Below are 23,476 nucleotides of genomic sequence, written 5' to 3'. Positions count from 1 at the left end.
AAAGGTCCCATATTTTCCTTTTTTTTTTTTTTTTTTTTTAACAATTTCACAGAGGAGTCAGAGGTCCAGTAAAATTGTATTCAAAGTGTATTTCCCCAAAATTCAGCTTTGGTCCTTAATTCCAGCCAGTCCAAAAGTCCCTCTAGTAAGTTCTACTTAGAACGGGCTGTTTCTGTGTCTGTACCTTTAAATGCTAATGAGCTGTGTCTGTTTTTGGAATTGCGAAGGGATAGAAAAAAAAATGGTGCTTGGTAGGGCAGAGCTCATCTTCCCTGGAGGAAAGTCAAAAGGAGTATCCACTACGAGTTGGAGTGGTAATTTCCCCTGATGACATCATGAAGGGGAAATCTCCAAAAGAGCCTGTATGAGCACACGTTTGCTAAAAGGTGGAAAAGTGAGGGCGATGACAGACTCTCTTTTCTTCTTGGGCCTCAGACACAGACGGTGTCGACACATATTGCTGTTAGAAAACCACTGTGAAGTGAATTTTGCAGAACATGGAACCTTTAACAAAGCCTGCTGCGTTTCTGACTCAGCTGTTAGTCACGTAGCGTAGGTGGACGTTGGTTTTTTTGTTTTTTTTTACCTTTTTCCAGCACTTATCCTCAACATTTCGATCCGTAGCGGTTCATCCTGACTGTGTGACATCAGCCGGTCAGAGAGTCAAACAAACCAAAGTTTGGTGGTGAGCGTGGAAGTTGAGGCGAGGACTGAGAGCAGGAAGAGCATTCTGAAAGCGGGAGAGCAGGAAACGAGTTAACGGAGAAACAAGCGCCTGGCGCTGAAGGCCAGCTGTGAGATAATGATGATGAGGCCATTATGAGTGGAGAGGTCCTGTGTTTCGAAAAGAGCCCCGCTGGAGCCGGAGAGATGGCGAGGAGCGTGTGCAGAGGAATGACGAGTGGGAGGCAGAGCACATCTCCCATCATTCCATCTTCTATGCCACTTTGTTCTGCTCAGGGGAGCGAGAGCAGCTTCCTATTATGATATTAAACTGAATAATCACCACAAAATGACCATAAATATATAATATATATAATATATAATAAAATCAAAAAGGTAATTAAATTATTCTAATAATTCAATTCAAATCACAGTCTTAGTTGTTGTTGTTCATAATCATTTGAATAAAAACTACAGGTTTGCATTTCCCGAAGAAAATGCAAGTGTGAATGCTGAAGGTCGAACAAAGCTGATCTCCTTTGATCTCTGCATCTCAGGTGCTGAAATCATAGCAGACCAAAGGAGATCAGCATCTGTTGCCATGGAGATGCTAAGATCAAAGATTCTCTCCTGCTTTGATCTCCATGAGGTGCCTCTCTCATCCGCTTTCTATGGGACAATTTTCTTTCGTAGTTTTTTGTGATTTATTCGGAAACGGTTAAAGACATAAAAAGCACTCAGCATAGCAGTCATCTCATGAACAAGCTGCACGTTTTGATATTGAACGGTTCAAATCGGTTAAAGATTTGATATTAAGACTAATGATATTAATATTAATGATCTTACCAATGGACGGTTTTCTGCTCTTGATAGCTCTAGAAAAGTTGCAAATACTTAAAACAAGCACATTTTTTGGCTTTTTAGTTCAAATCACAGCCTAAATTTCATTTATTAAAAATAGTTCTATCATAATAAATAAAGAGAGTGAACAAATACAAATATATATATATATAAATATATATATATATATATAACGTGTCAGCTGCAAAGCCTTGCATGAATGAGGCGACTGAAACAAGAAGACAGAAGCAGGGCTATAATAGAGACCCAATGCAGAGAGAAAAGAGAACATGAAGAGCAATAATTAGATGCAATTACAGCTCCTGGCTTTCCCACCAGCACCCGGGCTCTGTAGAAAGAAGGATTTAGCCGGTTAAAAAAGCCGAGCCCGGCGTCGGATTGTATCTTGTATTCCCAGCGAGCTCGTCGCAGGAGAGACGCGAGCACAAATCCAGCGCCGCAGCACATTTAGCCCGGCTATTGTTTCGCTGGGAACGAACCCCTGAGTAGCTTAGGAAAAAAAAAAAAAAAAAAGAAAGGCCACTAACAAGAAGATTTAAAAGTTCAGCAAGAGTTTTGAAACTCTTCCACTTGATAAGTAAATCTCAGTGCTGAGTACTGAGGCTCTCGTCTTTAATTTGATGTGTAACATGACTATTTTATGGTCGGAGCTTTCTTTTTTTTAATTTTTTGGGGAGGATTAAGCTCCACCAACCATAAATTAACCATTTATTTCGTGTGTGTTTTGGAGTTCCTCCTGCCCTGCTGTTGAATATTTAAACACATCCAGCTTTTTTTCGCCGCGCTGACTCAGCGAAAACGAGCCGACGCAGCTCAGACAGCCAATCCCGTTTCATAATGTATGACCGGGCCGATAACGACCCCCGCTAATGTATTGCCTTAACGCCATGACAAAGTGCGGGGGAAACGCGGTGTTGTTTTAATAGAAGGAGCTTTCCGAAGTTCAAGTGAAAACTGAGAAAAAGTTGCCGTTAAGTAGCTGCAACCTTGAAATGCTGTAACATCATGTTTTTATACATCTACTGTAAGTCCCGGGGACGATTTACCGCTGAGGCGGTAGTTTCACCTGCAAGCTGAAGTGAGTAATTCCACTTTTTCCATTCATTAACCAGCGGGCGACGGTCCTGCGGACGACTTATCGGCGTACATGCCGCGGCCAAATAAAACAAACGAAACACGATTCCGGCACGGCTTACCGGGGCATCCGTTGCTATAAATATCAAAGCTCCGGGATTAGACGGCCGCCTTCCATAAAAGCAGCTGATTTAATCTGCCGTGTTTTTAACGCGATCTCACCTGTTTGAGGAGAAATCTCACTCGGTGTTATTCTACTCTCTGACCCGGCTGCGGCTTTAAAGAGCGATGCGGAGGCGGGCATTAGCAGCATGAGTCACCCAGCATCTGTTGAAAAGAAACTGGCACAAAAAGTGTTTTTTTTGGGGTGGTGGGGGAGGGGGGGGGGGGGGGGGGGGTGGTTCAGCTGATCAGTACTTCTTCGGTGGTTAGATACAGTTTTCTAGGTCAGATGTTTATTTACATGGACTGTATTTTAAGTCGCTTCTGAGTAAAAGTCGCACTAGTCAAAAAAAAAAAAAACGTCATAAAGAGGAAAAAAAAACAAATACAGGCGTGAAAATTCTTTACAAAAAAACATTTCTATGCATACGAAAAACAAAATGAGGAGAAGTGCCCGAGGAGGTCTTCACATTCCCGTTTGATCCGGAGTCTCCTTCGGGGGGGAGGGAAACCTCTGGTCCTCCTGAAAACCTCCGTCTCGGTTCCATGAGAGGAGGCGATGTAGTGCGCAGTGCATTCTGGGTAGTAAACAAACAAAGTTCACCGTCAGAGGAATTCGACGCAGAAAAAAAAAAAAAGTTGGAAAATATCTCGCGTTCAGACGCGGAGTAGAGAGGAAGACGTCTGGTCTGAAGACGAGCTAATTAGCCTAGCCACCATGGGCGTTCCGGTTTCGGTCTGGACCAATCAATGAGCCGTGTTTCTTCTTCACTTCCTCGCTGCTCAGTGTTTGTGTCGGGCGGCAGCGCCCCCAAACCAGCAGCTGCTGTAATTCAGTGACATTTTCCCGGCGGTTTGGTCTCTAAAGTCAACATGAACGCCACCGAAACCAAACGAAGGGGTGAAAATTCTCGACTCCCCCCCCCCTCCCAAGTGACCCGAGTCCTGGACTATCTTAATGTGAAAGGCCCCCGGAGGACCTGTTTTCCTGTGAAAAAAAAAAGCTTTTGTTGCGTTTCAGGTGTTTGTTTTACAGTGCTCGAAGTCAGGTGCAGGTGGCTATGCTATGCTATTGCTAGTAAGACGCTCACCATAACTCCAGCTGTGTTCTACTTGTTATTTATATTGATATTGAAAAGTCGCTCCCGACTATAAGTCGCTCCCGATTATAAGTCGCACCCGATTATAAGTCGCTCCTGACTATAAGTCGCATTTGGAAAGATTTATTATTCCTGGAATTTCCCCACTTTTTTCTGCCTCTTTTAGGCTTTTATTTCAGCTGTTTCCTGATTTTAGCTCTGCGTTTCCTCATAGCTTTAGCTGCTTTTTCTTTTAGCTTATTTGTCGTAATTTTTCCCTTCTTTTCCTTTTATCCCCTCATTTATTACTTTCTTTTCCCTTTTTCCTTTCCTCTTCTTTTCATTTCCCCTTTTGTCTTTTTTCCCCATTTCCTCCCAAAAAAGCCTATACCGTTTTTTCCAAATAATTTTTACTATATTTTTTTTTTTTTTTTGCAGTTCCAGCTATTATGTATATACGTATGTTAGCTGTTTTACTTTATTTTGCTGTTTTTAACCTCCAGATTAGACCTTTAATTTGTTTTCCTTTTTTTCTCAATCATTTTCCCCTTCATGTCTTTTCCCCCTTCCGCCCCCAAAAAAGCCATACGAGCAATTTTAGTAGGTTTATTTTGGCTCAAATATTTTTAATTTTTTTTACTATTTTGTTCATTTTTAGAACGTCCAGCTACTCTGTATATTTTAGTGGTTTTACCTTGACTTGTTTTCAGCTTCAAGATCAGACTTTTTTTCTTTTTTTCAAATCGGTGTGGAATGCAAATTAAATAAAAATGAAAGCAAAGTCTTGATTTCTATTGTCGCTATATTCAGCGACACAACAGGGCAGGTGGTCATTGTACTTGTTATATATTTTGATATATATACGTATATATACATAAATTGCTCCTGGCTATAAGTCGCAGGACTGAAAAAAAATTGCGACTTATAGTCTGGGAAATACGGTATTTTACAGCTAAGACATTGTGTCCGCAGGAGGAAATCGAGACGCAGAAACAGCAGCACGAGGCCAGGGTGATGTCCATCCGAACCGAGGAGAAACAGAAGATGGACAAGATGGCCGACGACCTGGACCAGAAATGGCGGGAGGCGCTGCGGTGCGGACGCGGCGCGTCGATTCACTCACTCCCTTCGCCCTCACGCTCTGGCGTGAAAGCTCAACACGCTGTCTGCTCTCCGCAGGGAGGAGGTGCGCCTGCTGAAGGAGGAGCTGACGGAGGAGTACGACGCCGACAAGCAGGCGGCGCTGACGCAGCTCTCGCAGCAGAAGGAGCTGGAGATGATGGCGGCCAGAGAGGGCTGGCAGAGGAAGGTGGAGGACCTGCTGGAACAGGTGAAGCCAATCTCAGTGTCTCGGGGCGGTGCGGTGGACAGCGTCAGCTTTTTAACCAGACGAGCTGCCAGCATCTCACTCTGGATGGAAGCAGGAATTCCTCCCCGGTGACCTCTGACCCCTCCTGCCACTGGCAGCTCAGTTTGACTGGCAGCTCTGGTTGATGTGGAGCAGCAGAGAACCCAGTGAATATAGAGTCTGTCTGAGGAGAGACACCAGGACTGCAGCTCTCTCTCTCTCTCTCTCTCTCTCTCTGTCTCTCTCTCTCTCTCTCTCTCTCTCTCTGTCTGTCTCTCTCTCTCTCTCTCTCTCTCTCTCTCTCTCTCTCTCTCTCTCTGTCTCTCTCAGTCTCTCTGTCTCTCTCTCTCGCTGTCTCTCTCTCTGTCTCTCTCTCTATCTCTCTCTCTCTCTCTCTCTCTGTGTCTCTCTCTCTCTCTCTCTCTCTCTCTGTCTCTCTCTCTCTCTCTCTCTCTCTCTCTCTTTATCACTCTCTCTCTCCCTCCCCCCTCTCTATCACTCTCTCCCCCCTCTCTCTCTCTCTCGCTCTCTCTCTCTCTCTCTCTCTCTCCCTCTCTGTCTCTTCCTCTCTCTCTCTCTCTCCATCTCTCACTCTCTCCATCTCTCTGTTTCCATCTCTCACTCTCTCCATCTCTCACTCTTGCATCTCACTCTCTGTCGCTCACTTTTTCTCTCCCTCTCTCTCTCTCTGTCTGTCTCCCTCTTTCTCTCTGTCTCTCGCTCTCTCACTCTCTCTCTCCCCTCCCTCTCTCCTTTCTCTCCCTCTCGCTCTCTCTGTCCTTCGCTCCCTCTCTCCTTCGCTCCCTCTCTTTCTCTCCTCTCTCCTCTCTCCTCTTCTCTCCATCTCTCACTCTCTCTGTCTCTCCCTCTCTCGCTTCCTCCATCTCTCCATCTCCCTCTCTCTCACTCTTTCTATCCCTCTCTCTGTCTCCCTCTCTCTGTCACCCGCCTCTGCCCCTCTCTCCCTCTCTCTCTCGCCTCTCTCCCTCGCTGTCTCTTCCACTCTCCCTCGGTCTCTTTCTCTCTCCTTCTCCAACTCTCACTCTCTCCATCTCTCACTCTCGCGTCTCTCACTCTCTCTGTCGCTCACTTTTTCTCTCCCTCTCTCTCTGTCTCCCTCTCCATCTCCCCCCCCTCTCTCTCTCTTCCTCCCTCTCTCTCAGTAGTGTGAATGTGATTACCAGAAACCAGCACCTGCGTTACAATTCACACAACGAATCCCCGCCGCCACATTAAATTGCTCATAAAAGACCCGAAGGATTTAACTCCTCCTGCCGTTGTTTTTGTCCGGCTCCATCTGTTCATCGCCGACGGCGACGCTCCCTGTTCCTAACTTCCCCCCCCGCGGGCGCCGTACTCCACGTGACGCCAGTTATACATCTGCACGCTTTACGTTTGAAGAGGAGGTTGCGGGAGAGATTCCCAGGTCAGACGTTAAACCGGGGCGCCGCCGCCACCGAGTCACGACCGGAACCTTGTCCTTGATTATCGCCAAGGCGCCGGCGGCCAAAGCTAAACGTCCTCCGGCAGGCCTGGCAAGCCTTTTCAGGCGTCCTGTGACGAAACTTTGGAGGGAAACGTGCAGAATCATTTGTGTCGATGCAGAAAGGAATCAAACTCACACTCATTTTTTATTTATTTAATTTTTTTTGAAATCCTGGCCAGATGCATCCGTGTAACGCGTTTAATGTTTAATCCTCTTTAATGTGTCAGCTCACTGGATACTGATAGAAGCTTTTCAGGATCGTATAAAACAATCCCAGAAAGATTGTTCCTCACTTTTTTTTTTCTTTTTTTTTTTTCGAAACAGAAATCCAACACAGTAGGCCTAAATAAAGCTCCCCGAGTCGCCGCCCCCCCCCTGTTGTGCACATGCACTGCAGCTTCTCTCTATTAATATTGATGCGTGTGCATCGGGGGCCTTCACGTCGATGTGCTGCACTCCCACTCTGCACGCGCGCGCGCGTGTCCGTGTGTGTGTGTGTCCGTCGGCTCGCTGCTGCAACATGAAGCCAGGTATTAGTTCACTGATCTGTGCCGTCCCGACCTATTTCTATCGCCGCGGCGGAAAGCAGGAGCTCTTGGACGCGCAACCAACATAAAGACTCTGCCGCCGCGCGTCAGCGTCATGATATCTCCGCATATCTATCGGCAGGAGCTGCTCGCTTTCCGTCCATTTAGTCCGTTTCAACCCTATTTTATGTAAAATTCACTTTCTAAAAGTTTTTCCAACAGTACTAATTGTCCCCATACCTGGAACGACGTCCCAGAAGTGAAGACAGTCTGTCCTCTCTCTCCCCCTGGCTTGTTTCAGGTTTTAAAAAGTGTGTCGCTCCGACCAGCCAATCAGAAATCAAACCCTATATAGTGTCATCAGGGGGTTTAGCCAATCCCAATCAAGGGAGGCTCCTCCCTTTGACTCCTCCCACAATTAGGCAGCTCTGCTCTGGCACATGGCGCCACGAGAGGAAGTATTTCCTCCTCTTCCCATAGATGGGCGTGTGTGGGCGGAGCCAGTCCAGCTCACACAAGACACAGCAGATTCTGAATGTAGCTCCTATGATTCAATATTCAAAATGGAGGAAAATCAATGAAAAGCTGGATTTTTGTGGTAAATAAACTTTGAATGTAACGTTTTTGGAACAACAAAAACATGTGTAAGTCTTTCAGTTCCACGCCGAAGTAATCCCACATTTCTTTAGCTTTTTTTGAGATAAACACGTGAAACGATTTGCCCCAGATGGTGACTGACTGAGCTCCTCACAAGTGATGGACGTGACATGCACCACTGCTGCTAAAGCTAAACGACGAGCGAGTGTGTGTATATGTGTGTGTGTTGGCCATCGTTATCTGTAATTACTTTTTCTCATTAAGTAATCAAGGTTGTGTCCCCGGGCTCTGTCTCTTTAAAAGTGCACTTGATGAAGGGGGTCAGGAGCCTTGTTGTGCATCACAGGAAGGAGGATAAATAAAAAAATTTTTTTTTTTGAAATCCACAACCGACGTCTGAACTCCACCCTCCACCTCATCCTCTGGTGTTTCTTTTTTTTTTTTTTTTTTTTAAATTCCATCTCACCTTCCCGTCGCTAACGTTCTACAGCGGCTAAATCCGGCAAGAAATTAAGAAGCCGAGGAAGAGTGGCGTGCAAAGGGCCCGAGCCGGATGTCTGCTCGAGTTCTGCCACTCACGGGGGGAGGGGGGGGGCTTCTAATATTCCTCGATATCCCCCGCAAAACAAAACGGTGGCTGAGGCCCGCTGTTATTTGGCTGCTGCCGCTCTTGTCGGCTCGTCGAGATGAGCAGCGAGTGTGTGTGTGGAGTGTTGATACCGCCACCAGTGGGAAGTTGTCAGCGAAAAGAAAAAAAAAAAAAGAAAAAAATCTCTGAGGATTCAGAAAGTGTGTTGGTGTGAGGATTATAGAGAGAGAAAGACAGACAGCGAGAAAAAAAAAAAAGAAAACAGAGCCATTTTTTTTTTTTTTTTTTCCAGCGTTGACCTAATTAAAACGAACGCAGTGGAGATGTGAACGGAGGAGTGTGTGGACCCGCTGACCCGCCCGGTATTCACCCTGAGTCGTCTGTCCCTTTTCTGGTTAGATCTCTTTGCTGAAACAGTCCCTGGAGCTGCAGTTGTCTCAGTCCCAGTCGGCCCTCCAGCAGCTGCAGTCTCAGTTCAACCAGGAGAGGGAGCTGCTGAGTCAGCAACTTAAAGGTGAGCCCCTTAAAGAGTAAGGAGGTGGCTTGCTTGCTTGCTTTCCTTCTTTCTTTCTTTCTTTCTTTCTTTCTTTCTTTCTTTCTTTCGCTCTTCCCTTCTTCTTTTTTTTGGGAGCGTTGGGAATGGTATCTACCAGCAGGAACCAGCAGATGGGGGTAGTGCAACTTCACGGATGTAAACTGCCGTGAACCCAAGGGAAGAAGAAAAAAAAAGAAGGGGAAACAGTCATCAGGGACGAAACAGCTGCTACTAAGAGAGAGAGAGAGGGGGAAACAGTCATCAGGGATGACAAGAGCAGTGAAAAACAATGTATATATATATATATATATATATATATATATATATATATATATATATATATATATATATATATATATATAACCAGCAGATGGCGGTAATACAACTTTATGGATGCAAACTTCCGTTAAATCCAAAATAAGAAGTAGATTGTAAGAACGTGCATAAAGTCAGATTGGCTAATAATAATAATAATCTGTTTTGATTCATCAGCACCTTTCAGGACACCCAAGGCCACCGTACAAAGTTGACATCTTCAAATACAGTTAAAAGACAAGTACTTATAACATTTTAAAAATATATTCTGGGAATTGTAGTTGACTGACATCGTTTAACATGAATACAAACGAAGCGTTTTAAGACGGAATTTAAATGTCTAGGGATTGAATATCTCTGATATGATATTGTGAATCATATGTACGGACAAACATGGCCACAGGGAAGAAGATCAATAATGAGAATGGGACCCAGCACGGAGCCCTGTGGTACACCATAGTCGAGAGGAGATTTTAACGAAATGAACAAAGTGCGACCAGAGGGGTACGACTTGAACGGCTCATAATGCGGCTGGACTATGATGTAAAAAATCTATGAATTCTATTCAGGCGATGGAGTTAATCCCACTATGTGTAATCCAGTCATTTGCATTTCCAGTGAGCTCCGTCTCACCGCCGATTCAGAAAATCCTTCATACTGTAATGTTGTGAAAGATGCATCCTGCCACGGGACGGGTCGCTGAAGATGGTGGAAATGTTTCTGTGTGTGTGTGTGTGCGTGTGTGTGTGTGTGTGTGCGTGTGATGCAGAGATGCAGAGAGAACATCAGAGGAGGGAGCATCGGCTGCAGGAGGCTCACTGCTGCGCCCTCAGCACCATGGAGGAGGCCCGGCAGCACCAGATCAGAGTACGACTCACACACACGCACACACACACACACACACACACACACACACGGGATTTGCCGAGCACTCGGAACAGAGATAAACCACGAAAAAAAAAAAAAAATCCACCCCAGTTCGCGTTCCGTCTCACTCATTAGTGCTTTTTTTCTTTCTTTTTTTTTCTTCTTCTGCTTCATGCGGCATTCTACATCATTCGTTAACCTCCTGCTGACAGACGGCGCCGAGACTGGGGCAGAAAATCTGCACACAACACACGAGAATTGTTTTTTATTATTGTTAGCTTTATCTTAACGACGCCGCTCTGCCGAGTTAATTGGAGGTGGAAGATTCATAAAGCCGGAAAAAAAATCTCTTTTCGCAAGCGTTTCGGTGACGACAATAATGGCTTGATTGTCGAGGCACAGACGCCGTCAGTGACGGTGACCTGTGCGGAACCCTCCCGCAGGCCCTGGAGGAGCGTCTGAAGCAGGAGCAGAGGGAGGAGGTCCACGCCCTGAAGGAGGCCCACAGGAGGACCCTGGACATCCTGCGCCAGCAGTCGGACCAGGAGCTGCAGACGCTGCGCTTCGAGCTGGAGGACGAGGGCAAGGCGAAGCTGGGTAAACCGCGGTTTGACTTTGACTTCCTCACTTCAACGCTCAAAGCCATTATAGTCCAAAAATTATATCCTCAGATTTATTTGTTTGGAAATGGAGGGCGGCCATTTTTAATATCAAAAATCGCCATTTTCATCACTTAAAGGCAATTTTCAAAAAAAATGTCCAATAACCAATTTTTTGATTTGGCCAGGACATAATATGTGTCATTGTCAGTGTTACCGTCCAGAAAATGTATTCGTAGATTTGTTTGCTTGGAAATGGCGGCCATTTTTAATATCAAAAATCGCCGCTTTCATCACTTAAAGGCAATTTTTACCAAAAATGTCCAATAACCTATTTTTTATATTTGGCCAGGGCATAATATGTGTCATTGTCAGTGTTACCGTTCAAAAAATGTATCCGTAGATTCTTTGGTTGGAAATGGCGGCCATTTTTACCCCGAATTTAGCAATTTTCAGCACTTAAAGGCAATTTTCACAAAAAATGGCCAATAACCATTGGCGGCCAAATGGCGGCCATTTTTATGCTGAAAGTGGCGGGGTTTTTTTGGCATTATGATCAAGAGAAAACTCGGATGATGTCATTTGAAGTCCCATACGTATAAACTATGGAAGCTCCAGCGCGCTGCGGGACCTTTGGTCCTATGTGGGTTTTTTTTTGACGAGTTTAGTGAACGAGCGTTCCTCCCGGCAGCCTCCCTCCGCGCCGAGCTGAACCACCTCCACGCCACGGCCATAGAGCACCTGAAGCAGATCCACCTCAAAGAACACTCGGGGGCCAAGCGGGAGCTGGAGAACGCCATGGAGCACAGCCACAAGCAGGTCATCCAATCCGCCTTTCCCCCGCTTCTTTCCGTCCCGACCGAGGTGTGGGCCGGCCACTCAATCAGTCTCATGTTCTCCCCCTTCAAGGAGCAAGAACTGCTGGTCCGTATCGCCGACCTGCAGTCGGAGGTGTGCTCCCGCTGCAACCGCATCACCGACCTGGACCACGAGATCCACTCGCTGAACGAGACCATCGACACGCTGACCAGGGAGCTGGAGCTGAAGGGCAAGGAGGTGCTGCGGGTCCGCAGCGAAGCCAACCACCAGATCAGGTACGACGCGAAGGTTCCCCGTTGCCCCCCCTCCGTCCATAGATCGTAGACCCTCCTCTGTAATGTAGCCGCACGGTTCAGTGTCTTTGTGAGGATTATCGCCTCCTAGTGGCGCTCAGAGGACTCTTCTATTATGTGAATGTTGTGATGGTTGCCATTTCGTTGACCCTAACGTTGCGTTTATTCACTAGGTCTGTCTGTCTCTGCTGCAGAGCCCACGAGCAGGACCTGGCAAAGAGACACGAGAGGGAGATGGGGGAGCTGAGCGTGGTGCACCACAGGGAGACGCAAATCATGCTGGCCGACTTCAACAAGGCGCAGGAAGTCCTCAAGGACAAGATCTCCGCCCTGCAGATACTGTGAGTAAGGAAGCGGCGGGCGCGCCGCGGTCCTCGCCGTCCCGGCGGTCCCGCGCCCATTGCCTGACGCCTTGTCTCGTCTTCCAGGTTGGAAGGGACGGAGGAGAAGCTGAGGAACAGGGAGAGTCGACCCGAAGACCTGCACATCATCGCCGAGCTCAGGGAGATGGTCACTGAGCGAGAGGCTCTGGTCAAAAAGCTGGTGGTGGGTTGATCGCTTTGTATTGGGTAAAAAAAAATAAAATAAAAATACACAACTGACCAGCACATTTCATCTTTTCACTTTTTTTTTTTTTTTTTTACTTTTCAGGACGACAAGAAGTTTTACCAGCTGGAGTTGGTCAACAGAGAGACGGGATTCAACAAGGTCTTCAACTCGAGTGCCAATGTTGGCGTCATCAACCCTCTTATCAAGGTGAGCGCCGTGGGGGGAGGTTACGGTCGTAGAATCACTGTGGTATCAACTCTAATACACTCACTTCTTAAGAGTCTTCTTTTTTTTTTTTCCTCCCAGAATTCCTCTCATTTCCTCCTGTTGAAGTGTAAAAGTCAGAATCTCCTCGTGAATGAAGTTATACAGCTTCGGGGTGGGCGGATCCCGCCATTTTTTATATATATTTTTTCGCTCGCAACCGTAACGATCCTCTTTCACACAGACGTTCAGGAAGTTTTCCCCCACGGTACATTTAGAGGAAAGGAATATAATACACAAAGTTTTCCAGAATTTGTTAGATTTGGGCTGATAAAGAATCAAATTATTATATTATATATATTATTAATGTATGAAATTATTCTTCCAGCAGAGATTGCGCCATAGGACGCCAGCATGCCAATGGACATGTTAATGTATAGTTAGACAACATAGTAATGACAACAAGAAAAAGTGAATATTTGCATTTTTTTTTTTTTTTTTTTTTTTATGAAAATGCTTCTTTCAAGTGGGATTCAAAAGTGTCCGGTTTCAGATGTTTGCCGCGAGTGAGTTCCATGAATGGTATAAAGGTATAGCCGAGCTTCATCCACATAGCAGTGAAATTGTATAGAGTGTAAATGGGAACTATGGTCCCGTGGGAGGAGCTAGATAATGAAGAAGATGGGACCGAGGACGGAGCCCTGTGGGACACCGGAGAGGAATGGCCAGGGATGTGTTGAATTCTTATTGATAGAGATTAAAAAAAAACTGTATAATTTGATAATTTTTTGGGGCTTTTAGATTCATAAGCATTCTTAAATATTTTGTTTTATCAAAAAAAATAAAAATAATAATTATTGGTGTGGTTGGAATCCATCCTATTTGCAGGTAGCCCCGAACAAGCTCATTTAATGGTGGTTTGCGCACCGTCGGTGGCCTCCCCACTGTTTGCTCAGCTCGGACATACGTCACAATGTGGAGTTTCAAGCCACCGAATTTCATCTGCACATTTCCCCTCCGTCCTCCCGGACAAAGACTCACCGGTTTTGGACGTCGCGGCGCCTCTTATCCCCGGAAGCGTCCGGCGGGTGGCGGCAAAGCGTAGTCAGTCGGGAGTTTTACAAGCGCTGATAAAAAGTGAGCCGAAAACTCGCTGAGGAAACGGTTCGTCATCCAAACGCACACACGCACACACACACACACACACACACACACACACACACACACACACACACACCGACGCTCAGCTAACCAGCTTTTGTTTACAGCTGCAAGACAATCATTATTGGCGGTAATAAGGGCTCCTGGCAGATTAATCCCGCCGTCTGTGTTCTACTTGAGCTGATCTACAGCAGCAGCACACTTTGGGAAGATTGGCGAGTTTGTAAAACATGCGCTCGAGTTACTTTTTTTTTTTTTTTTTTTTTTCCCCGTCTTCTTCTTTTTTGTCACATCGCCATTCTTCCGAGTGAGTCACGGAGTCATCCCATGCTTGGTGTGTGTGTGTGTGTGCCGTCATCCCCGGTGTGTGTGCACAGCTGTCACCGCCACAGCTTGATTGCAGTCGCTCCCAAACAATACGGTTTTGATTTCAGCATCATCATATCAGTTCATCATCCGCCCTCCTCCTCATCCTCATGTTAGGTAACAATCCTCCATTTCCACCCCGGAGCGCCGGCGTGTGTGGGATGGAGGATTTCAGAGTAACACTTTCACTTTCAAAGGATTTGAGTCTTGATATTGAAGTGAAATGAGACTTGAGAGGGATGCCGTCTCGGTGGACGGCGGTCTCCTGACCCCCCTCTCCTCTAACCCCCCCCCCCTTCTGACCCCACCCCCGCCTCTCTGTGTGTGTCAATAGTCCAAATCGGAGCAGCTCTCCAGCAGCTTCCCGAGCCACTCGGCTCTCCACTTCGTCCTGAGCCACGGAGGAGGGCACCGGGGGTCGGAGGAGCGGGGACCCTCCAACTCCCTCCTCCACCGGTCCCTCCCCCGACTTAAGAAGGCCCTCCCCCTGTTCAGTTCCCTCCCTCCGCTCCGCCTCTCCCAGCGTCCCGCTCCTCCCCCCCCTCCCCCCTCTCCTCATCCTCAGGAAGCCCCGGTGCAGCTTCAGTGCCTTCCGAGCTTGAGGAGGTGAGAAACGACCCCCCCTCCTTGCTCGGCGGGGGGGGGGCGTGAAGTATGCGACGTCTGCTGCCTCCACTGCCCCCTCACCTCACCCATTGACGATGGATCCACAATCACCCGTTTGCTTCTCAATGTGCAAATAGTGTTAAAGATATAATGGCTTTTCGAGGTTCTTTAATCAGATCTATAGCCCCACCCCACCCCCCCGCCCCTCCACATTTATCCCACAATCTTTGAAAAAGTAATGCAAACAAAGGAGTTCGAGGCCTTTGCCTCGGCAGGGAAAGACGGCGGACATCGAATAAGGTCTTCAAACGCGGTGCGGCAGGAGAAACGCCTCCCCTGAAGCCACCGGGGGGCTTTTAACATCTGCACTCGTCCTTCTCACGAACTGCAAACTGACTTTGATGTGTAGAAAAAAAACAACAACACGCACACGCACCCAGGACTCACAGAAAGGATAAGAAATGGAAATGCACCTGGATTGCCACCGTCCTGCATGTTTTGGATGATTCCGCTTGATTGCGGTGATGGAGTCACACATTTGCTTTGAATGGGACATCACCAGGAAGGTGTGGATGTACGTGTGTGTGTGGGTTGTGTCTTTTTTTAAAGGTACCACATGTAATATTTGAGTTCAAGCCAATCAAATGATCATTCCCGGGACCAAACTCTCCTTAGAGGATTTATAAACGAGACCTGGAAGCTGTCAAGCAATTACAGACCGAGACGGTTTAATTTAGACCGGCGGTGTTAAACTCATTTTAGATACACACAGCTCATTGTCATCTTGGAATACTGTGCCAGAGTAACTTAGAAATTGAAACTTTAAAGTTTTTCTTTGTCGTGGCGCAGCGTATACGTGATTAAAATGTCTGTATTCTCACAAAACCAGACAATTACGACAGAAGATGGCAAAAACTTTCAACATGGAGCCAATTTCAATGGTGCAAAATACAGTGAAATATACATGTTTTTACACCCTGACTGTGGCTTTGGGGTGAGTTTGTGCGAAATTTGGTTAAGAATCAATATTTTATTTAACATTTTTTATAATTTGCTTTGTGGTTTGACTGAATTGGAGTCTCTCGCGGGCCGGTTCTGGCTCAAAACCACCCGTTTTCCATTACATTCATTACAATATAGTACGACCACGGCAGAGTAATTGGAGCTTTTCCCTGTCGTGCACAACTAATCACCCCGGATATGATGCGGAGCGAACATGCATTGGAAATCAACTCAAATAATAAATTAAATAGTATATATTTTTATGTGTTAATTGATAATATTACAAAATGTAGATTGTTATGATCGAGCTTCACTGTCCGGTGTTTCGGTTTCACCGGTGCCCTTGTTAACTGGTGACTTCTGCCACAAGCCGTTAGCGGCAGCTGATGTTAAAATAAGACGAACAAACGGTACGATACTTTAAACTTTTATTGAAATGCGGTTAAACGTCGCTCACCAGGACGGCTACAGATTTGCGTTGGGTTTTTAAACGCTTGCTGTGAAAAGGTGATGCTGGAGGAAGCCGGTCACCAGTTAGCAGGGAAACCAGTTAATCCGAAACACCGGCTCAGAGACCTCCCGATACTCGTGAAAGCCGCCTGCCAACATCCCATTTTGTACTCGCCTGAGCTCGCTTGGAACCTCGGTTGAGGAAGTACCAGGAAAGTACCTGGTAGTGGGACTAACACGTAGTGGAAAAGCATCAATAAGCTTTAAAGTAGCTTTAAATTTCAGTGAATTGACCCTTTAACCTGCTCCAATATTCTGTGACTCGCAACTGCCACCTCGTGGACAAAAGCGGGAGTGTATTAAATATTCATGTGGTCCCTTTAATGTTTGTGGTTCAGTCCAGCTGCTCTGTATGTTGATGTCTTGAAGTCTGGATTTTGGACATCAAACTGCTTCCCACTGAGCACTCCCTGGATTTCTTTTCAGTCACTCCAAAAAAAAAAAAAAATCAAGTTTATGTATCGTCTTGTGTATTTCGCAGCCTTTTTCTCTTCTCTCGTTGTCATTTCAAACACCCAGTGTGTCTTTCTCTCTCGTCCTCCAGCCTTCCTGAAGGCAGCGCCGCCACGCCGTCAGACCCGAGTGGGGTGGAGGCGGGACAAAGCAAATCTACAAAAGAAGAGGAGCTGTACGCTCAGTACTTCACTTTCTGATCGGTGGAAAAAAAACCAAAAAAAACAACAACATCCCAATTCTGTCAAAAATACAAGAAAAACAAGAAGTACTGGGACAGAGAGCTAAAGTTGGACAGCGATCAAACTCCAGGTTTTGGAGAGTCATGAATATGAAACGATTTCCACCTGAGGGCTTCCAAGGCGACAGATTCGCGTCATGCTTGTGCTTGAATTCTTCTGCTGTTTTGGGGTCATTTCATGTCGAGTACACAACTTTAAAAGATGAATGTCGCTTCAAACCATAACACAGTTTGGTTAAGTTACCAGCTTCATTAAACTTGTTTAAGTTCAATGATATTTTTTTTTTTATCATAAAAATGTCCAAGTTTCCCAGTCAGACGGTAAGAGACCCACTAAGTGAGGCTGGGTTGAGCTTTTCAGATTAAAATCTGTCCAATATATTTGACTTGGCTCAACTGAAAGCAGTGACTTATACAAGTTTGATCGGAAATCTTCGAAAAATGAGGAATTTCACGTGGAATAACCCCGTGTGATTACCTGTGTTGATGTTTGGAGGAGTATTTGGAGTTCCATGTGTCTTACGGGCCGTTTCTGAGCTTCCAGCCAGGACCAAGTGATTACTGCCTTGATACTCGCCTTTTAGTCTTTCATATTGTTGCTCCATTTGCATTACATGCATTGAAACCTGGCTTTGAGGGGGGAATAAAAAACAAAATTGTGGGAATGCTGAAGGCAGTCACACGTTAGTGATCCAAATCTTCTCTGCCGCTATATCTCCTGCGTTCTTTAACCGATTTGAACCGTTCGGATATCAAAATGTGCAGCTTGTTCATGACATGACTACCATGCTCTATGCTTTTTATGTCTTTAACTGTTTCCAAATTAATCACAAAAATACTACGAACAAATGTCCCATATAAAGCGGATGGGAGAGGTACCTCGGAGATCAAAGCAGATCAAAGCAGGAGCAAATCTTTGATCTTAGCATCTCCATGGCAATGAAGACGCATAGATCAAAGGAGATCAGCTTTGTTCGACCTTCAGCATTCACACTTGCATTTTCTTCTGGAAATGCAAACCTCTAGTTCTGGTTGTTTGTTTGTTTTTTTTGGCCTCTACTGTAACCATAACGTACAGGACACCAGCAAACAGACTAACTTTAGCTTGCTGTCCCCGTGTTTGGACTGTGTACATACAGTATGTGTTTGGAAGTTTCAAACGTCTAAGCGAGTGAAGGGAAGTGGGGGTGGGCTTGATTTACCTTTTTCCTCAAACTGAAGCCGAATCAAGCGCCACCCTCCAACCCCCCCCCCCCCCCCCCCCCCTTCATATTTTTATTATTCCAGTATTTATAACGTAAGACGCTACTGTTTTTCTACGGTCTGGTTGTGATACGGAGACGTCAAGAGGAGGAGTCCTGTCTCCGACGTGCATCTTTCTTTTTTTTTCTTTCTTTCTTTTTTTTTTTCCAAAAGCCAAGGAGAATTTTGTCAAGTTGTCTGCGACGGGACTCTTCTCCGACACGTCCCCTCCTTTACAAAGGCAGACCATAGAGCATGTGAAAACAGACAAAAAAAAAAGACACTATCATGATGCTGCTGTCGCTCACTTGAAATCCTCATATCTCCAGTTTTCGGCGTGCTGTTTTTTGTTTTTTTTCTATACTTGAAAGTTTACAAGGTTCTCATGCCGAAGTCCATTCAGTAATCTGTACAGTTTCCAATCTGCATGGTCATGGTTTGTCACTTTCGGCAACACATTTCAGCTCTCGTCTTCCATAATGACTCGAGCCCAGGTTTCGGCTCTTCAGGAAATGTTTTTCGGACTCACCGTCAGTAATGAGATTCCCCTCGGTTGTTTGAAATCTCTGAGTTTTCAGTTTTTTTCTCCTCACGGTGGAATATTTGATTCCCCATCTCTTTAAGTCTCTCGCCGGGCTCAAAGGCTTTGCGCAGCCTTTCTTGTGAAGGCCCCGGAGAGCGCCTCAGATCTCGGGATGATGACAGAACAGAGGAGAGCCTGTCAGCCGCCAACCATTTACGTTTAATTATTGCACATCCGTGACAATTGACGGTATCTAAAAGTTCACAGGAATACAGTAAATAATGTGGCCAATTTGAAGACTCTAAGCTTACAAATCATTGTTATTATTATTAAAATACTCTTTGAAGAAACCAATCTCGGTGTGCAAATTCCCCCTGATACTCTCTCTAACTACACACTGGGCAGCCAGGTAGACCGCATCCCTTCGCCAACACTACATTTGTCACCATGGAAACCAATGGATTACAGGGTTATTTGATCCACCACGTCACTCTTTCCATTATTTGTCATGGTTGTTAGAATTGCTTCATGTTGTCACTGTTTGACACAGAGGTACACATATTTTACAATTTCTGTGTGACCCCTCCCCCCGACTAACTATGGTAATGACGTCACTGCATCATGTGACGTATTAGAAATAATACATATTGAAAACTGAACATTTTGGCGTTGGTTTGACATCAATCAAATTAAAACTGGCGAAAATACATTTTTGATCCTTGGATGATGATAAATCGTCCTTGAAAATTTCCTGCAATTTGGTCAATAGTTGCGAAAACCTGGTATAATACATTCATACAAACCAATAAATAAACTAGAACTACACTCGGTAGAGCGCAGACCTTAAGCCTTGTGGAACCGAGTTAGCATCAATAGCATAGGATGGTCAGACACTAACATCCCTATGTGAAACACTGAGCTGGGAGCGTCTCCATGGCAACAGACTCTGATCTCCTTTGATCTGCTTTGATCTCGTATGATCTCCAAGAGGTGCATCTCCCTTCCACTTTGTATGGGACATTTTTTCACAGATTTTGGGGATTTATTTGGAAACGGTTAGCCATTCACGTCCCCAAATCTGATCGATTGGTCCTTGGATGATGACAAATCATCTCTGAAGATTTCATGGAATTCGGTTTAATAGTTTTTGCGAAAAGTTGGTAAAACACCTACATACAGACCAATAGATAAATAAATCCATGCGGCCAAAAACAGAACCTTCATCCAACTTTCATTTGGCGAAGGTAATAAATACACACACGAAGGCAGAATGAAGTGGTGAATGACGCATTTCCTGAAGTTCAGCTGAAACCTCTGGCAGGTCTTCGTGGCATGTGGGAACGGTGGTTAAAAATAAAAGTGTGCCGTCAGATGAGTCAATCTGATTGTAAATGTATTATTATGACATGGTCGAAGTGTAAATACTGGTCTGGAATGACGCGGCAAACCTCAGCGAAGGCCCGGTGGAATGAAACGCCGGCGTCCTCGACTCCACCGAACCACTGCTGGCTGGTTCCTCCATGCGCACTGTGAAAATTAGTTTTATTCCAATTTTTAAAGCATTACGATTGCAATGCAGTTTATTTGTTTTTTTGTTCCTATTGTTTTTTTTTTTATTAATAACACTCTTTTCTCACAATCACGTCCAATTTTACTGCCTCCCTGTTTTAAGTTTTATCATACTTGTCTCCCTAAAAACAAGAAGTGTGGCGTTGTGGATCCAAGAAGCACATCGAGGGAAGGACTAACTCATCCGTAAATCCTCTTTTTGATTACTGTTACTATTTTTATTTTATTTTTTTAATCTTTTTAAAACCGAGAGTTGATGCCTGACAGATGAAGGTTTTATAAACACTTACGTCGACTGCCCATCAGTGAATCTGCAACATTAACTGATTTGGTTTTGTCTGTTTTGCTTTAATGTGACAATATACAGTTTAAAAGTTTCACTTTCGACTCAGTCTTTTTTCTTAAAATGCTAAAAAAAAAGAAATAAATGTAAAAAGACTGGATTGGAAGTGAACTGACGTCCCCTTTGTGACTTTAGAAATGTCTGTCTTGCCATTTTTTACTATATAACAAATATAACAATAATAATATTTATTTATATAATTTCTGTTGTATGTTATGGAACAGTAAAATTATGATTGTGAGACAAAAAATATGCCGTTGGACTCATTTGTTTGTGTGAATGAATTATTGAAATGAGTTTCAGGGAACATGAATAGCTTTTATAATATATTTACAATCTCTTTGTGTCGTTAAACAGTGACGACACCGTCCACAGATTTTATTCACATTATTTCACTCAGATTGAAAATATTTGAAAGTGAAACGGTTTAAATGACATTTTAAGTAGAACGTGAGTTAAGTAGAGGTGAAATAAAAGAAATTTCCCTCCTGGTCATTTTCTTTGTGGTCGGGACTCAAACAAGGGACACTCAGCAGGGACGGGCTGGTTTTCTTTTCTTTCTTTTTTTCTTTCCTTTTTCTTTTCTTTATTCCCCTTTGTTTTCCTCTTTGTTTTTTCCTTTTGTTTTCTTTTTCCCCTCTTTTTTTCTTCTTTGTTTCCTCATAACTTTTCCCCTTTATTTTTTCCTCTTTGTCCTTTTTCCCGCCATCTTTTTTCTTTTTTTCATCTTTTTTCATTTTTCCTGTTTCCTCTTATTTTTTTCTTCCTTTTTTTCTTTTTTCCCCTCTTTAACACTTTTTCCCTTTTTTTTCTTTTTTCTTTTTAAATTTTTTTTCTTTTTCCTCTTTTTCTTGTTTATTTTTTATTTTTTAATAAATGTGGGGGGGGGGGCGTGACATCACGACTCAGTTTCCGTCCAGGTTCTGGTGAGTTTCTGTTTCACTAAACTCCCAGAAAACAACCTCCGTTGACTTTACTCACGCTGAATTTGTGTAAATTCTAATCTTAATTTCAGAAACATGGATTTTTTTGGACGCCTGGTGAACATTTAAAGGCTACTTTGGTAAGTTATACGCTTTTAAAATCCAAGCGATAAAGCCAAAGACTTGTACTGACACATATAGACGTGCAGTTTATTCAGTGTTCCTCAAATTAAAAATAAAATATCAGGTGCGACCGTCTTTCATACACATCACAGAAACACAACACGTCTCGTCTCTCAGTTTTTACAGTCATTTCAAACATAGGCCAATGCAAGTGCAGCGCGGGACAGATTCCAAGTTTCCTCTCGAGGGCTAAAGTGTGAGTTTATAACAACGTATGTGCCTCGTGGACTAAAATCAAGGTGATCGGGTTACAACTAGAGAGAAACGGCGCACACCATGCAAAGGAAAGCACATTTCACACGTTTCAGGTTTGATTTATAAGGCCGAGAAGCTGCACGGAGGCTGAAAATACACTTTGATATCAATTATTGCGTGAGTCAGAGTAATAAGTGGAAATCCAACTGGGTGTCATGGAAATCTGATGCTTTGGAGAACTATTGTGAACGTTGTGTAATTTGCTTATTTTAACCACTGGAGGGTGCTAAAACTCTCCAAAAAAAAAGACTTTTCAAATCAGCCAGCTGGATTATGGATTGAGAAACACATTGTTCTCTGGTGTCTGCAGGATGTTATTACGGATGAACATGGAGATTATCGCTGATTCTCTGCGGATCATTCCCTTGAGAAAGAAAAGGCTCGGGGGGGGGGGCCTCGGGTTAAGAGAGTCCGGCTGTTTCTCATCACATGGTGCAAAACCCTCGTCCAGCCTCGCCGCCGCCGCGCTCAGCTGCTCAGCAGGACGATGATGTAGATGAGGAGCAGGCAGATGAGGATGAGCGTGAAGTTGACAAACAGCTCCTGCAAGTTCCTCTTGACCTGGGGGTTCACCTCGATCTGGGACGCCCGGCGGATGGCCGACTTGGTCATGTGCTGGACGCGCTCCATTGCTTGACGGGTGGCCGGCGGGTGAAATCCTGGCGGGGCGGAGCTGGAGGGGAGTCGGGCCGACTGCTGCTGGCTGGAGGTGATCTCAGGTTGGTGTGACTCAAGTCAAGACGATCCCCTAAAAAAAGGACAAATACACAGAAATCTGCAGGAAAAACAAAACACTCATATACTCCCAGGGGAAACATGCAAACTCCCCCACCCCCCCACCCCCTCCCTCCACCTCAGCCGACCGATGTGACCTTTCCCTATCGGAACATGGCGTGTGTTGATAAGAGAGCAGCTCCGAGGCGCCAGGCGAGCTCCCGCTGACGTGTCGAGCCGGAGTGGCAGCGGCGCGGACGCCAGGACATTGTGACTCAAACAGAGAGAGAGAGAGAGGGACGCTCAGGGAGCGTCTCCGCCGCCTGTTCCTGCGGTCATGCAAGCACTCGCTCCGCACGCCGGTTTAATCCCCTCTTGTCATCCGATCGGCGGCTTCAACGGGATCAAAGCAAGGTTACCTCGCTCTTGCATTAGCGTCTCCTGCGAACAGCGACATTTTTGCCAAGTGAGACGAATGACCATGCTTTGGCGCCCCCCGCTGGTTACATTGTCCTCCCGCATCCTTTAATCCACCCGGATCGGAGGATATTGAATTCCCCCGTGAGCTGCGTGGTCGGCGATGTCGGGAGCACTCGTTCCGTTTTCACTCTTGAATTCATCTCATTTAAATGGCTTGTCTTCGCACGTCTATTTCTATCGCGCCTTTTTTTCCCCCCAATCTTCACCGTTATCGCTCGACATGTTAACGCCTTTAAACACACACACACACACTTCGGCGTCGAGAGGCTTTCGGGATTTTAAGGATTAGTAGTTTGCGTTCTTTCCACGTTGAGTTTAAACCTGTATACCTTTCCGCG

General features: G+C 45.2%; 2 protein-coding genes across 2 annotated transcripts in view; one reads left to right on the top strand and one right to left on the bottom strand.

Annotated features, from left to right (window-relative positions):
* Window positions 1-16,911, top strand: part of LOC308127824 (protein FAM184A-like) — a gene marked incomplete at its 5' end in the record, with an annotated part of 30,745 nt that extends 13,834 nt beyond the window's left edge. The window contains 11 exons of the mRNA XM_080493169.1: window positions 4,812-4,933; window positions 5,019-5,169; window positions 8,786-8,900; window positions 10,006-10,103; window positions 10,547-10,700; window positions 11,394-11,521; window positions 11,612-11,796; window positions 12,009-12,155; window positions 12,243-12,360; window positions 12,466-12,570; window positions 16,757-16,911. Coding sequence (XP_080349295.1) covers window positions 4,812-4,933; window positions 5,019-5,169; window positions 8,786-8,900; window positions 10,006-10,103; window positions 10,547-10,700; window positions 11,394-11,521; window positions 11,612-11,796; window positions 12,009-12,155; window positions 12,243-12,360; window positions 12,466-12,570; window positions 16,757-16,765 — 1,332 coding nt within the window. The 3' untranslated portion in view covers window positions 16,766-16,911. The remainder of the gene's footprint in view (window positions 1-4,811; window positions 4,934-5,018; window positions 5,170-8,785; window positions 8,901-10,005; window positions 10,104-10,546; window positions 10,701-11,393; window positions 11,522-11,611; window positions 11,797-12,008; window positions 12,156-12,242; window positions 12,361-12,465; window positions 12,571-16,756) is intronic.
* Window positions 16,912-21,692: 4,781 nt separating this feature from the next.
* Window positions 21,693-22,688, bottom strand: pln2 (phospholamban 2). The gene has a single exon (XM_080492868.1). It carries the CDS (start codon window positions 22,572-22,574, stop codon window positions 22,413-22,415), a length of 162 nt encoding a protein of 53 aa, XP_080348994.1. The 5' UTR covers window positions 22,575-22,688; the 3' UTR covers window positions 21,693-22,412.
* Between the last annotated feature and the right edge of the window lie 788 nt (window positions 22,689-23,476).

This window comes from Lipophrys pholis (assembly GCF_963383615.2).
Source record: "Lipophrys pholis genome assembly, chromosome: 23".
Lineage (NCBI taxonomy): Eukaryota > Metazoa > Chordata > Actinopteri > Blenniiformes > Blenniidae > Lipophrys > Lipophrys pholis.
This window is presented reverse-complemented; position numbering and strand designations above follow the sequence as displayed.

Coding starts and splice junctions, on each gene's coding strand:
- pln2 (XM_080492868.1), bottom strand. CDS start 22,574: ATGGAGCGCGTCCAGCACATGACCAAGTCGGCCATCCGCCGGGCGTCC.